The sequence below is a fragment of the Sceloporus occidentalis genome, unplaced genomic scaffold (assembly GCF_023333645.1).
Source record: "Sceloporus occidentalis isolate IW3139 unplaced genomic scaffold, rSceOcc1.0.p SCAF_498, whole genome shotgun sequence".
Taxonomy (NCBI): Eukaryota; Metazoa; Chordata; class Lepidosauria; order Squamata; family Phrynosomatidae; genus Sceloporus; species Sceloporus occidentalis.
This window is the reverse complement of record NW_028317478.1, coordinates 127,815-144,282: the sequence shown is the minus strand read 5'-3', so window position 1 is coordinate 144,282 and position 16,468 is coordinate 127,815. Positions and strand designations below refer to the sequence as shown.

Sequence of the window (16,468 nt, the reverse complement as noted above, 5' to 3'; positions counted from 1 at the left end):
CATAAAGAAGCAGGGACGCGTATAAACAACGGTTAGAGGCACTGTGCGCGCGCATGCACACGCACACGCGCACGCGCACACATACACACACAGCTGATTGACTTTTTCGGGGAGGCCCGTCCATTGCCTTGGAAGCCTCCCCAGTGCTTAAGAGGTTAATAAAAGTGCAAGTGCAATAACACACACATTCGCAGGCAGACATACAGACATTCGCAGGCAGACGTACAGACAAAAGCGACAGTAAAGTCCTCTCCTCCGGCGTTAAGTTGATCCAGAAAGGAATTTGTCGGCGGGATTTTCCCCAACGTCCATCATAAGGATCTTCAAGTTATTCCACCCCGGGGGATGGGTCAGTGGCAGTGTACTCACGAGATCCACGGGGAGCAGGATCCAGAGCCTTTGTTTTAAGGGTTCCGTTAATAATCCTCAGGAGTCCAATGAAAGTCATCGGCGGTCTACAGACTTCGCCCCATCTCTCGCCCCAACAACGCCCGCTTTCCAAGCCGATAAAACCTCCAATAAGAAAGGCTGGATCCCCGAGGGCCCGCAGGACCCCCCCCCCCCGCCAGGCCGCCGCCCACCGGGGCCCCTGAGCGGATCCGTGCGGCTCCACGCGGGATCTTCCTGACCCGTTCTCCCGCGTTCCTCGCCTACAGGTGTTTCATGCGGCTGTACATCTCCCGCTTGCTCCTGTCCCCGGCCCACGTCCGGCTCTTGGAGCGGAAGAGTCTCAGATGCTCCTTGAAATCCTCGTGGTGCATGGGTCGGTACGCCTGGGGCTCGCAGTGGGACTGGGGGGGGAAAAACAAAAAGACCACAGATTTAAGGCATTTGGCTCCGGGCGAGAGAGAGCCCTGCGGTTCCGGGTCAACCGTAGACAGACCCGGAACGGGCGCCATAAACGCCGACGCGAGGATATATTTTAGCATCTGGTTTATGGGGGACGCCCCCCTCCTCACCTGGAAACTTGGGAAGAAGTCCTTGTAGCCCCCTTTCAGGACGTAAAGTTCCGGGTAGTGGAGTTTGGGGTATTCGTTTTTGTTCCGGTCTTGTTTTCGGACGAAGCGGCACCTGTCAGAAAAAAAAACAAAAAACTGATTATCGAATGTGATATAGTTTATCGGGGAGGAAAAAAGGATTCTTTCTACAATTTCGACTGTTTTTTTTTTCTTTTTTTCCGGGGGTGGGGTGGGGGGTTCTTACATCTTGGGCCCGCGTTCGGAAGAGAACTCGCAGTGGAAGATGATGATGACTCTCTTGTCCTCGCTGGACGGTACGATGGGTTCCTTCAGCAAGAACTCCTCGATGTCCTGCTCCAGGGGTAGATTCACCGCACCCTGAGGGAAGCAAAGAATATATACATTCCGTGCGCATGGGAATAAGTCGCGGGGCGGAGTCTCGTGGCCGCCACGGACAATCTATCGAACGCGTCGAGCCTTCAAAATAAAATAGAAATATCCACGCGCACTCTGAACCAATCACAGTCCCCGGTGATCGGCTAGCCGGGGCTTCCTGGCGGCTTTTACGGCGGATCCTCACCTTGATGTGGCCCCCTTCGTACTCGTAGGGGTATCTGCAGTCCACGATCACGCAGCGCTCTATCGTATCCTTGTATCTGCCGCACAGCACGGCATCCATCTGTCGGGGGAAGGAGGGAGGGGGTGAGTTTTGGGCAATACGGCGCGTCTGATAGGCCGGCTAATAAGGATTATTAAGCGACGACCGGAAGGCTCTAGAATGTGCGAGTCTTTGCTTTACTCACCATTTCCGGAGTGATGTATTTCAGATCTTGGTGCTTCCCTTCTACCGTCTTCAATAAATACGTCTGCAAAATAAAGCGCGGGGTTAACGAAGCCTAACATGACACAGAGAATCGATGTGATGGAAACGACCAATCAGATTACACTTTGCGTTTTAGAACCCCCCCGACGTGACGCACGCTCTAGGACCCCCTGTGCCGTGTCTATGGCGGTCTCTCACCTTGGTGGAGTCTCCGATCAGGTCTCTTGTGTCGCCGTCTAAGATCTGCTCGACGGTGGAGACGCACAGCGACTTGGACCTCCCGAGCTTCATCTTCTGAAAGGGGAGGAACAAAAGAGTCAAAAAAATACTTGGAAGCCGAGACGGGAGGCAGCCGGTGGCAGAGCCAGCGTTAACCCATCAACTTCCTGTCCGGACCGTCTCTCCCTTCTCCCCCAACCAATCAGCAGCTTCGTTACATGAAGGACACACACCGGTTGGTTGTCGGGGGCCTCGTCGCGGGGGGCGGCCGTCAGAATCTTGTGTCTCTTGGTCTTGACCGGCGTGTCCCCGTCCTCGGGCCGGTCGCAGCGTTTCAGTAGAGGCCGGATCACCGTGCTGGGCATGGAGGGCGAGCGGAAGAGCCGGCGGCATTTGCTTCTCATCACCAGATCCTGAGACCCAGAGGGAGGCAGAGAGGGGGGCATTAATAACGCAGCAGGGTGCCAGGTTTCTGGGGGTAATAAGTTTAGGGGGCACAGGCTTCAGGGGCGCAGGTTTCTGGGGGTAATAAGTTTTGGGGGCACAGGTTTCTGGGGGTAATAAGTTTGGGGGGGCAGGTTTCTGGGGGTAATAAGTTTGGGGGGCACATGTTTCTGGGGGTAATAAGTTTGGGGGGGCAGGTTTCTGGGGGTAATAAGTTTGGGGGGGGCAGGTTTCTGGGGGTAATAAGCTTAGGGGGCGCAGGTTTCAGGGGGGCAGACTTACGGCATCGTTTGCGTCTTCTTTATTCACGAAGGGGGCCGTGAGCAGATTCTCCATGCCCAACGGGACGTCCGACTCCCCCTGAAGGTCCAAAAAAGTCCATTAAAACACAAACTCGGCCTTAACTTCTCACTCAGGCTTTAGATCTACACCAAAAAATCTTCGACTGCCCCTTACCACCTCCCCTGGATGGCTGCACCATGCACCCACCACCCTGCCTTGTCCGCCATCCTTAAACAGATCAGCCTATCACCCTCTTAGTACCTTGGCTTCCTCCTCATCGTCCATGATCTCCATGAAGCCATCGTCCTCGTCGTCGTTGCACATGGAGTAGGTGAGCGAGGACTTGCGCAGGCGAATGGGGCTCTCGTCCTCCAGGTGGAGACCTTTCTTCTCTGGGGTGTAACACTGGGGTGGAAAAAAAGCAAACTCCCGTCAGCTCCGAGCATGCGCCGTTCTACGGATTAAAATAAACCGGGGCGATCGGGCCGCGACGCGCGTTTAGCGGCACTCACCATGAGGGCGGGGGCAGAGATAGGCCTGCCAGAAAAGACGTCCTTTTCATCGCCGCCGTCAAAGACACGAAGTCTGAAACAGGCGAAGGGCCGGCGAGACGGCTTCTTAAACGTAAATATCTCCTGGAAAATATAAAAACATTTCATTTACCTCACTGTGAGGGGGGTGGATGCATGGAACAGCCTCCCAGCAGAGGTGGTAGAGGGTATTAAACATGCATGGCATAGACATACGGCTCCTGAATCTAAGACGAGACCAACCACTGATTAAGGTTTGAGTCTTTACTAGGAGGGCCGGATGGGGCCGAATGGGTGAGATTTGTCCCTGAGTGTGAGATTCTCGGCATTGAAAAGGTTAAACCATATTTTTCTTTGACGTGTGAAAGTCAATAAAACCAACTACCTCGGCATTTACCCCTACACCGCGGGGTTAATGGGGCTCGAGGGGTCAGAATTACCCTCCCGGGGGCACTTACATTTTCCTTATTGTCTTTAGCCGCTGCGAGGGGTCTGGGGGCTTCCAGGTCATCGGGGAGGGAAAACCTTCGTAAGGCAGGACTGCCTCCTTGAAGCGTAACCTGTGATCAGAAAAAAAGGGTGAAAACGGCACTTACCCCTCAGGGGCTTTTAATTTAATAGCCTCATATAGAATCTGCCCCATCTGCCCCATCCCGTTACCCCTGCTGTAAAGACCTTAATCAGATTTAGGAGCCGTATGTCTATCCCATGAGGGTTTAATACCCTCACTGTATTACTCTCTACCGCCTCTGCTGGGAGGCTGCTTCACTTATCTACCACCTCAGCTGGGAGGCTGCTTAACTTAGATACAGATCCTTCAAGTCAAACATTCACTAAAAGTCACCAATTCCAGCATTTAGCGTTACTACATTTAGCGCTTATACATTGCTAATTTACATATATATATACATACATATTTCCCGACCAATCAGAAACCACCTCCTCACCCCAAACGCAGAATATTTGACGCACTTACCGGCAGAGAAAACACTCTCCGGATCGGCAGCCTGGATCTGGAAAGCGAAAATAACCGCGAAAAATCAGATATAATGATAATGATAATAATAATAATACTATATAATAATATAATAATCATAATAATAATGAATGACAATAATTATAATCATAATAGTGATAATAATGCTAATAATAATAATGATATATAATAATAGTGATAATAATGCTAATAATAATAATGATATATAATAATAGTGATAATAATAATAATGAATAATAATAATGCTAATAATGAATGCTAATAATAATGCTAATATAATAATCATAATGCTAATAATAATAATAATAATCATAATGCTAATAATAATGAATGATAATAATAATAATGATAATATAATAATCATAATGCTAATAATAATGAATGATAATAATAATAATGATAATATAATAATCATAATGCTAATAATAATGAATGATAGTATTAATAATAATGCATTACATCGGTGCTGCGTTCCCCACAGCACATCGACCTCGCTGCCCTCTACCGATTAACCAATCAATAAATCAATCAATACCTTCTTTAAATAAATTAAATAAAAAATGTAAAAATTGTAGATAAAATAAAACCGGATTGAAGCTGCGGTTCCACTTACTCACTGCTCAGGATTCCGGCTTCTAAAATCGCTTTATGGAACCTGCGAGGAAAGAGAGACGGGAATTCAGTAACACGGCGGCCTATATATATATATTATATATCACCTATATATATCACCTACATATATTATATATATATCACCTACATATATTATATATATCACCTATACATACATTATATATATATATCACCTACATATATTATATATATATATCACCTACATATATTATATATATCACCTATACATACATTATATATATATATCACCTACATATATTATATATATCACCTATACATACATTATATATATATATATATCACCTACATATATTATATATATCACCTATACATACATTATATATATATATCACCTACATATATTATATATATCACCTATATATATCACCTACATTTGTTATATATATCACCTACATATATAACCTATACATATATTATATATATATATCACATATATATATCACCTATACATATACTATATATATCACCTATACATATATTATATATATCACCTACACATATATTACATATATCACCTATATATATATATATATATATATATCACCTATACATATATTACATATATCACCTTTATATATCTATATATATATACACACACACACAACGGGCTAGCAGGACATACAAAGCTGCATGAAGCCGCTCCCCGTTATATACGCTGTATATATATGCCCTGTATATATATATATATATGCCCTGTATATATACGCTGTATATATATGCCCTGTATATATACGCTGTATATGTATATATTTATATATCAAATGCATCCTTAATCCCGGCAGAAAGCAAAGAAAGGAGGCGATTAGGCGCAGAGTCCCCGGACAAAAGCCTTTTGTCGGCGGTCTGTATAGCGCGTGCTGTGAGGGGGGGTCACTGCGGCTGCCGGGCACCGGGGTCACCGCCTGCCACCTGTATGCAAATGAGGGCTTTGTCTGCCAGCCCCCCCGGCAGCCATATGTCCCGGCAGCTGTCTGCCTGCGTGATCAGGAAAAGTGGCATTGAAACCGCCTCTAGCCTGGCAGCACGTCTGCCCCCACCCAGCACGTGCCCCGAGCCCCCACCTGGCCCACTGAATGAGCAGGGGCCGGCAGATGGTACACCCCCCCCCCCCAATTAACCGCAGCCATTCACTAAGATTATCATTGTGTTTTAGGACATTCACATTCTATACCCCCCTCTACCCCCCGACAATTACTGCCCCCTACCATTCATACCCCAGCCAGTAACCCCCGCCCCCCTGCATGAAGAAGTAGATTATTAAAAGGGGCCATGCTGGGCAAATAGCAATCAATGGCCACTTACCAATTCTAGCTGCCCCCCCCATACGCCTATTCCCTCACTATATTAACCTCTACCACTTCTGCTGGGAGGCTGTTCCACTTATCTACCAAGCTCTCAGTAAAGTAAACCTAAGCCTCTGGTCCAAAATGCACAGTGACTGCTGTGGCCTCTGGTCAGTCCTGTATTCGCCCTAATTAACCCTTTAAGACACCTCTGGCAATGAAAGGGTTAGGCACACAGTACCCTTGTCCTTGGTCTCCAGCCGGGGTTGGGGGGGGGGGGTGAAGGAATTTGGGCAGATGTTTAATGTATTTGGAGCTGGGGGGCAGGGGGGGTATTTAGAGAAGCCCACCTGCCACAGTGAGTCAGGGGCAGATGTGGGGGCGACAGACCCAGCTGCTGCTATCGCTCTGATAAGCGGGACACATAAGGGGGGGGCAGAAGTTTGGAGGGGGGGCATTAACAGAGCAAACACAGATAAGAGCCGCACCTGCCCCTGCAGGTATAACCATAGCTGCCAGCTGTCCTCTATCCATAAATCAAGATTAATAATGACAGCCATTGGGAGAAGAGGGCTCGGCTCGGACTACTCTGCTGAGCTGAAGAGCTGACGGCCCTTTGCTTTATTATGTGCTGCGCCGGGAGCCGGACCACAATAACCCCTGCACGGGCAGGAGACCCCCCCCCCCTGCCGGCCCAAAGGTTACGGGATCGCCCTGGGACCCCCCAGAAAAAGCCAGAGCGCTTCAGACAACGCGGCAGGGAAAGGGTTAAAGCGCATTGCTGTGGGAATAGCCTCGTGCAAAGATCTGGCCCCCCGGCCCCGTCCGCTCTCCTCCTCTGCTCCCCCCGGTCCTCTCGCCCCAGGGGTTTGTATGTTGGGAATAATCACAATGGGGAGAATCTGATTATTCCCCCCCGTGTAACGCGAGCCGGGGCCACAACAAAGGAGCCTCAATACCCGGCTGAATAGCCGCCTTCTTAGGGCCGCAGTTGTTATATCAGATTCCATCCTCCGCACCTCACGCAGCAGCTGCCCCTACATTCCAGCGGGGGGCAGATGTATGGATATGTACCCCCCCCCCCAAACACCTTAAACAGCCGCTGGCCTGGTCTTAGATTCAGGAGCCGTGTGTCTATCCCATGTATGCTTAATACCCTCACTGTTTTACCCTCTACCACCTCTGCTGGGAAGCTGTTCCATTTATCCACCACTCTCTGTAGAAATGTGTCCGCGCAGCGAGGAAGACACAATATTTATTTGTAACATTTTTGTTTCTTCTGTTCCAAAAGTTTGCAAACAACAGGAAGCAGAAAAATAAAGACTTCACTCTGCTGAGAGGGTGGTAGATAAGTAGAACAGCCTCCCAGCAGAGGTGGTAGAGGGTAATACAGTGAGGGTATTAAACATGCATGGGATAGACATACGGCTCCTGAATCTAAGACGAGACCAACCACTGATTAAGGGTTAATCTCCCGTTACGGCAGGCGTGGGAGGTAATTACCCCGGGGGCATTATGTTTGGCATCGGTTCCTGTAAACAAAGATCAGAGGCGGACGGAATAATGTATTTGGTTCATCAACTTGGCAAACAAAGTCGCTGCGCGTACACACACTCACTCACACTCACTCACTCACACACACTCACTCACACACACTCACTCACACACCCGCACTCACTCACACACACGCACTCACACACACATACACACTCACTCACACACCTGCACTCTCACATATACCTCACACATATACACCTGCACTCACACACACACTCCACATATACCTCACACACACACACACACCTGCACTCACACTCACACATATACCTCACACACACACCTGCACTCACACTCAGCAGAGAAGTGACGGCGCGGGGTAACTTACGTCTCGCGGGCGACACTCGGGTCCAGCGGACTCGGAGAATCCAAGCAGAGGCCTGCGGAGGCAGAAAGGAAGCGGTTTGTTTGCGAGGAAGTGGAAGGACGAGTGTCAGCAGCAACCCCGTCACCGTGACGACGGACGGGCCTCCCAATACACATTCTCACGCCATTTATTTACACGTCTCGTTTTACGGGTTTTTTATTTTATTTGACATTTTTAAATAGCTTCTGGGGTTTTTTTTATTTCTATTCTAATTTAAATTGCTTTTTTATTTATCATTTTCAAATATTATCGACATTTTTATATTTTAATATTTGCATTTTATTTGGAATTATTTTTTATTTGATTTCTTTCTATTTTATTTTAAGTTGCTTGTTTTAATTTTTCATTTTTAAAATCTTCATTTTTTGCATCTTACGTTAAATTGCTAATTTCTTGCATTTTATTTTTTTAAGTATTCTCTTATTTTTTTATTAGATTTTTTTGTATTTTATTGGTTTTTTTTTTTAATTTAGTTTTAAAGCAATAATCTAAAAAATATAAACTGTAAAATAATTGCCCATTTCCGACACTGCGTTCCGCGGTTCCGTGTTAAAGCCAGTAAAGGCCTCGGTGACCAGGGCAACGGGGAGGAATAACCACACAGATCCTGATGATAAGAAGTTATGGCTGCCCCCACGGTATACAGATGTGAGATTTGTGGGAAATGTGTTAATTTGATTAAATTCTAGAAACCTACCCGAGTCGGTGGAGTCGGAGGACGCCGTCCGGGACAGAGACGACATCTTGCTCGGGAACGCACGCCCCATTTTTCTTTTGGGTGTATCGGTTTGGCTGAAAAACAAAGTACGGCGTTAGAGTGATTTATTGATTGAGCGGATCAATACTCAACGGCTTTACATATTAGTCCTAAAAGCTTACAATCTAACACCAAAAAAGGCATCAGGCCAAGGCATATAGTGATTGGCTATTGCCATGCGCCGAGTCCGAAGCAGCCACGGGGGTCCCACGCCAGCCGCATGTGTCGAATGGGGGGACAATAAGGGAGGTGTTAGAATGAGAGAAGACCCCCCAGGCTCTGTCTGCCATCAATCTCACTGCTGGGGAGGAAAAAAAAGGGCCCCTCGGGGTAAAGATTAAGCCGCAGGATAACCCGGATTAATTGGGGGAAGATAGCATTCAAGGTGAAACATTACAACCTCTAATCACAACTCGGCCAATCACAGGAGGCTAATCCCTGGTCAGCAACGGCTGGGCAACCAGCCCACCGGCCGGCCTCACCGCGTGCCGGGGTCTTAAGAATTAGGAAAATCGGGCCGGAATAATTCTAAAACAACAGGGAGTACCACGACATCCCTCGGAATCGGCTGCCCGGGGCATGTTTACATTCCCTCTACCGCGTCTGCCGGGAGGCTGTTCCACTTATCTGCCACCTTCTTCATAATAAATAAAATGATATCTTTCTGTCCTTCTAAACGATCGCTGCGAGGGCTTCCTGTGCAGGTAAAGTAATTAATCCGGTTCTTAGCAACGTGCGATGAGACCTCCGGGGAGGAAAAAACTCTGAAAGCCCCGTGTGACAATAGAAGGTGTTTGTTGGCAGGTAGCGGGGGCTGTTATGTGTAACGCGTGGAGGTCAGGAGGGTGATGCTTCTTACTGCTATGTGACCCGCGGGGGAATGCGGCACTCAAAGGGTTATTATTGATTTTTATATGTGTGCAGGGGCTGGAGGGGGGCGGACGGCATAAAAGTGAAAATGATTGATGTATTTAAAGTATCCATAAGGTTACAGCCATAGAGCATCATGAGAGAGTGGTAGATAAGAGTAACAGCCACCCAGCAGAGGTGGTAGAGGGCGCATGTGCATTGAAGGAACTTGGCTAAAAATGGATATATAGAATTTCCGTCATTTGGGGGAGATACGGGGTTCTTCTATACATGTAACATGCGCAGACCATCACTCCACAGCCCCAGACACTGGCCCTTCTGCCCCACGCGGGGGCAAAAAACACCGAGCCATACATCCCAAATACATCGTTATTAACTGATTCACAAGAAAACTACATCTATAGATCTATAGTCACCAATAATGAGGGCTTATATACCTATACATATATACATAACATACATAACATACTATACATATCATACATACTATACATACATACATACATACATATATACATAACACACTATACATACATACATATATACATAACATACTATACATACATACATACATACATACATAACACACTATACATATCATACATACATACATAACATACTATACATATCATACATATATACATAACACACTATACATACTATACATAACATACTATACATATCATACATACCATACATACTATACATACTATACATAACACACTATACATATTTACATACCATGCTATACATACACACACACACCCATACCACACATACACACACCCACCACTCATACTATACACATGGTATACATATGCATACAATCAGACCTAAGGACCAGAAATACCAAAAGGCTGTTCTAGAGCAAAAGTTCTAGATGTGCAGAACCCGCATTCCGCTGTTCCAGAGCGACTGTTCCGCGTTTAGAACGATGAGCCACAAATGTTTATAAAGACCCCGATCCAGCCCAATGCCCCCCGGAATACACCCCGATCCAGCCTAATGCCCCCCGGAATACACCCCGATCCAGCCTAATGCCCCCCGGAATACACCCCGATCCAGCCTAATGCCCCCCGGAATACACCCCGATCCAGCCTAATGCCCCCCGGAATACACCCCGATCCAGCCTAATGCCCCCCGGAATACACCCCGATCCAGCCTAATGCCCCCCGGAATACACCCCGATCCAGGCCAATGCCCCCCGGAATACACCCCGATCCATCCTAATGCCCCCCGGAATACACCCCGATCCAGCCTAATGCCCCCCGGAATACACCCCGATCCAGGCCAATGCCCCCCGGAATACACCCCGATCCATCCTAATGCCCCCCGGAATACACCCCGATCCAGCCTAATGCCCCCCGGAATAGACCATGATCCAGCCCAATGCCCCCCGGAATAGACCCCGATCCAGGCCAATTCCCCCGGAATAGACCCCGATTCAGTCCAATGCCCCCCAGAATAGACCCCGATCCAGTCCAATGCCCCCCAGAATAGACCCCGATCCTGCGTTCTTGCCCCGCAGATTATGCTCTCTCGGCATGCAGCTGTGCCACCCTTTCCTGCCCAGGAATGCAGCATCCATATAATACCCCATCCTCCCCATCAGATGATGCCAACAGCGCCGAGGCAGTAAATACCCCCAGAAGCATGCACACAGGCCCCCTTACCTCCCAAGGCCGGTCAGATTGTTCATGTTGAAGGCCAGGCTGGTGACGGGGGACAATACCCCGGGGTCGGGCCCCAGGAGCCCCCGGGCCCCACTCAAAGCACAAGATAGTCCAGGGAGCTGGCAGGGCCGAGGGGCAGATTGTGCATGCTGGGGGCTGAAATCATTCAGCATGTGCTCCAACTCCATCCTCGGGGGCAAATCCGGCGCAAAAAAAGAGAATAATGCCAAAAAATACAAAAATGTAATTAATAAAAAAATGTGCAAAAAATAATAAAATAAAGAATAAAGGAGTGCAAAGAAATGCAGAAGCAGCAGGGGCGGCGGGTCCGGGGCAGTTACTGGGGGCTCAGGGGGGTAAATGCAAGCAGCCGCAGCGGGAATTCTCTCTCCTGCACCCTACATAAGGCTCCCTGACTAATAGCCCCGGCCGAGAAGAAGTCACCAGGGGCAACAAGCAGCTGCCTCCCGCGAGCCCTCCGAGTCTGCCGGCCGCAGCTCCCTCTGCGCATTTATATTCGAAAAATAACAGAGACAGAGGAGAGAACTGGCAGCCAATGGGGGAGCGGCGAGGACACGGAGGGGTGGGGCATGTCACACAGAGACGGACAGGGAGGGGAGGGGCCAGTCACACAGAGCAGGGGATGGGAGGGGCATGTCATACAGAAAAGGCTAGAGAGGGGAGGGGCATGTCACAGAGGAGGGAGGGGCCTGTCACACAGCGCAGGAGATGGGAGGGGTAACACGCATTGGCATAGAGGGGTGATGCCCACAGGGGGCAAGTTCAGCTAAACTGGCAAAAAATATGTTTATCGTTTATTTAGAATTCCCTGCCCGAGACATATCTGCCAAGTGTACTGATATTAACCCTTCCAGTCCCATGCGCTGTGCTGATATTAACCCTTCCAGTCCCATGTTCTCTGCTGATATTAACCCTTCCAGTCCCATGCGCTGTGCTGATATTAACCCTTCCAGTCCCATGCGCGGTGCTGATATTAACCCTTCCAGTCCCATGCGCTGTGCTGATATTAACCCTTCCAGTCCCATGCTCTGTGCTGATATTAACCCTTCCAGTCCCATGCGCTGTGCTGATATTAACCCTTCCAGTCCCATGCCCTGTGCTGATATTAACCCTTCCACTTCCATGCTCTGTGCTTATATTAACCCTTTAGTCCCATGCTCTCTGCTGCCAATAACCCTTCCAGTCCCATGCTCTCTGCTGATATTAACCCTTCCAGTCCTGTGCTAAGTGCTGGAGGGGGATTTTCTTGGTTAAATCTTCTATCTATATATTAATGCTATATACAGTAGATAGAAAATAGAGGTGTATGCGTTGTATAAACAACGTGTTCCGTGAGCGGGTCGGGGGAGGAATAAAGGTGTCTCGCGCGTATATGTGAACGTTTAGCAAGACAAAGGTGTCGTTAAAGGGAAGAAACGGGCGTTTCACGCGAGCTAAGCGGGTTTTACAAAAACCGGCAGAAACCTTCAGGATTTCTTTACAAATTCCAACAAATAAAGATTTTCCCTAAAAAGCACCGGATAGTTAAACGCAGCGCGGAGCTCCACGCTTTACACGTCAGAACACTTTCTACATTTTATATATTATATAAATATATATATTTTATTTTTATCCCGAATGCACGCGGCAGATTCAAAACTAACGGGGAAAAAATATATATATTTTGCATTGTGGGTGAAATCCTGCATTTTTGGGGCTAAATTAATTAAATTTTTGTTAAGGATCAAAAGCGAGACTTCTTTTATTCTGTAAATTTGCATTTTATTTTCCAGGCTGCACAGAAATATAATAACGGAGCAAAACGAGCGTGCAGCGCCAGAAAAAATCCTCAAATTACCAAATTTTCCTTAAAAAAACCGATGTTCTAGTTATATTGCTAGTTCCGGCCGGATTGGGGTTACGGACTGACTCCTGTGATGGAGTGCGAGCTCTTTGGCCGACAGAGACCGGGTCAGCACTGCGTGATCCGGGACTGGCAATCTCGCCCTGGTCCCATCCTGTTGTACAGCGCTGCGGAATATGATGGCGCTATCTCAAACAATAAATAATAATAATATACGTCCAGGGAATCTTTATACGAGACCGCTGGTTATATTGTTACTATTTATTGATTAAGGTAGCGACACCATATTCCGTGGCGCTGTACAAAACAATATGCTCCACGTTGGATGAATATTTGACGATTTCCACCCAATATATGATTACAGTTGTGTAAGCTCACGAGCGGGGCCCTCAGGAGCCCACCGTTCCTGCCAGGAGCTTTGATTGTAAGCTCACGGGCCGAGTCCTCAGCTCCTGTTGTATATTTATTATGTATTTGTTAACCGCCCCATATTTAAATTGTACAGCGCCGCGGAATACGTCAGCGCTTAATAACGAAGTAATCCTAATAAACGGTATTATTGTTAAACATTAACCCCTTCTGGGACAGCCAGTTCCTTTCGCTTTGCCCCATACCTTAAATTACCCCCGCCGGTCCCTGCCTGCGTTTCCCACTTCCGAGCCTCTAATTGCTTCCATGTGCGGCGGGACAGGACGGGACGGAGTCTGCCGCGACGTACAATGAAATCCTTCTTACATTCCCGATGATGTCATAATTACAAAGAATGCAAATTAGAAATCCTAAATTACGCTTAGCTGGCGGTTCTGGATTGACTAACGTATGGGTCAAGAGGTAGACGGGTGATATGTATCGGGGGGCTAGTGGTATGGTAATTAGGGCAAGTATTTTTTTTGCGTTTGTACGGAGGCATTGTGACATAACCCCGGCATACAAGTCACCGACGGGGGGGGGGGGGGATCTAGGCGTGGGCGTCCAGCAATGCAAAGTACGCATGAATGTATGGATCAAATTCCTCCATTAGCATTCAGTAGGCGGGACACACAAATGCCGTACAGCGTGCAGTAAAAAAAATTCTAAACATACATATTTATCACACGCGTGTACCACGCAGAGAACACGACACGCGTAATAACAGCGAGGGCCAGTGGAAGAAGAATCTGGTACACAAGAGCTTACAGTCTAAAAGGGTAGAGGGGTTACTGCTAGCGGAGAGAAGACTTTCGGGATCGCGAGCAGTTTGAGATTTGGGTTATGTGGGCATAAGATTTGTCTTCATACATGCCAAGTGTCCCGTTTCCATGGAATAACGCCCGCTAATTGTACCTAAACACATTAAATGGTAAATAGTCTCAGAACGAGATCACTCACACGTCTTTATGCGTCATGGTGTGTAATAGATTGCAAGCTTTTCAGCCTATGGGGGTCTCATTTTCAGACGTTATACCGTAGATGTATCTCTAACTACAACGCCTACGATCCTCAGCTTCCAACTCCAGGATACTTCACGCTGTGGCAACGGACTATTACCGATTATGCCGGCTTCTTGTATACCTGAAGAAGAGACCCGAGTGGTCTCAAAAGCTTGCAATCTATACATCGGTGACATCATGTAGGGGCCACACGGCCCCTTCTGCACTCCTGCTATGATCGCGGCTGGGTGCCTGAGCGGGGGTGGGCGGCCGGAGCAGGAAACCGTAGAGAAAGCGGGAGAATGAAAGGAGGGAAGCCTTTGTTCGGAGGGGCAGATCCCGGCCGTGTTTTGCCCCCCGCGTGTCTGAGGCTCGGGGTAATACAATGACACGCGAAGCTTTCGGGGCTGGATAATATTCGCATTACAGCGACTCCGGCACCGCATTCACCATACGATTTAAACACGCGGGTCTCTTTTTTACCCAACTTGTAGTTTTTTGCTCCGTAATATAATGTTTATCAGCCGTGTGTATCTGATACTCCTTATCATACTGCCTGTGGGGGACAATAGAATGGCTCAGTCTTAATCACCCATTCATCATTAATAATAATGATACCAATAATATTAACGATAATAAAGTAACTAATAATTAAAGCGATAATAATAATAATAATAATTATAATAAGTATTCTCTGACTGACCTTCCAAGCTAATAGCTACTTAATAGCTGCAAACAGCCCCGATACCCTGATACCCCTGGAGGCGCAGATAAGGGGAGGAACGCCATTGTCCGGAAGAGGTGCCACGCGGCAGATGTTTCCAAAACACTTTCCTCTCTGGGCTCTCCTTCCATGCAGATCCTCATTAGAATTGCGATATTAAAAAGGCCAAATGCGCGGAGGCCGGGGGGAGGTGGTAATAGCAGCATCCCAGGGGTCTGTCCTAGGTGTCTGAAGCCACACCGACATCAAAAGTACAAAGGTGTCATTATTATGGCAGCTTTCACTGCACGGGGGGCAAATCTCCCAGCTCCCTGTAATACCCCGGGGGCTACTGGAATAACAGCGGCTTTATGATCTCCGCGCATGGACAGCGGCGAGGATTTTCACAGCGAGGCTTCCTATGTTATTTCACGGCCGACAGCAAAGCCCGGCAGAAATAATAAAAGCGCCTTCGCCAGCTGTTATCCCCCAATCAGAATAAGAACAATAAAAAACTGCTATTTTTCTTTTTTCACCCCAGTTTTTGCCCCAAAATCTAATTATAAAATACTAATTTTATTACAGTTCTCGCTCTCTTATTTGAGCCCCGATCTACTAGACAACCCGCCCCACTCCTTATCATACTGCCTGTGGGGAACAATAGAACGGCTCAGTCTTAATCACCCAGCTGGACTCTCTGACTAATGAAAGTCTATGGAGGAAGGGACTTCATTAGCATCGCCATAAAGCATCAGCTCAGTGTGGCGGGCGAGGGGCTGAGGCGGCTTACGCTGCCTGGAATTAGTTTATCTTTAATAATTATGATAAAGGTTTTAGCGGTCACTCTGGTCACATGACCAAAGGGTCACAGAGATAATTCTCGTTTGAAACGTGGTCACCATAGCAACCAATAGAAAAGTGCGACAGTAAGGAAAAGCAAACCCCTTTTTTCAGGATTGAACCCCGCTGCCGGCCGTCCCTGCAGAGCGTTTCACCGCGGAATACTCTGCAGGGGAGTGAGACGCGCCGAGGACTTCGTAGATTTCCTCTGAAGGAGTGGACAAAAAAACATTATTT

At 47.6% G+C, this 16,468-nt stretch overlaps 1 protein-coding gene across 1 annotated transcript; it reads right to left on the bottom strand.

The window, feature by feature from the left end:
- Nucleotides 1-650: 650 nt before the first annotated feature.
- LOC149271533 (M-phase inducer phosphatase 2-like) lies at nucleotides 651-11,603 on the bottom strand. The gene is made up of 16 exons (XM_089507359.1): nucleotides 11,416-11,603; nucleotides 8,813-8,907; nucleotides 8,077-8,128; nucleotides 4,868-4,909; nucleotides 4,234-4,270; nucleotides 3,716-3,817; nucleotides 3,240-3,362; nucleotides 2,989-3,132; nucleotides 2,728-2,799; nucleotides 2,235-2,414; nucleotides 1,981-2,076; nucleotides 1,763-1,825; nucleotides 1,540-1,638; nucleotides 1,204-1,337; nucleotides 960-1,071; nucleotides 651-791 (listed from the first exon to the last, which is right to left on the bottom strand). The coding sequence occupies exons 1-16, from the start codon at nucleotides 11,601-11,603 to the stop codon at nucleotides 651-653; spliced, it is 1,680 nt and encodes a 559-aa protein (XP_089363485.1).
- Between the last annotated feature and the right edge of the window lie 4,865 nt (nucleotides 11,604-16,468).

What these genes read in the sequence shown, in the direction of transcription:
- LOC149271533 (XM_089507359.1), bottom strand. Translation starts at nt 11,603, where the DNA reads ATGGAGTTGGAGCACATGCTGAATGATTTCAGCCCCCAGCATGCACAA. An exon ending in GCCGGAATCCTGAGCAGTGA is followed by an intron (nt 4,271 to 4,867) that starts GTAAGTGGAACC and finishes TTCGCTTTCCAG; the next exon opens with ATCCAGGCTGCCGATCCGGA. An exon ending in TCTCTGCCCCCGCCCTCATG is followed by an intron (nt 3,133 to 3,239) that starts GTGAGTGCCGCT and finishes TTTCCACCCCAG; the next exon opens with TGTTACACCCCAGAGAAGAA.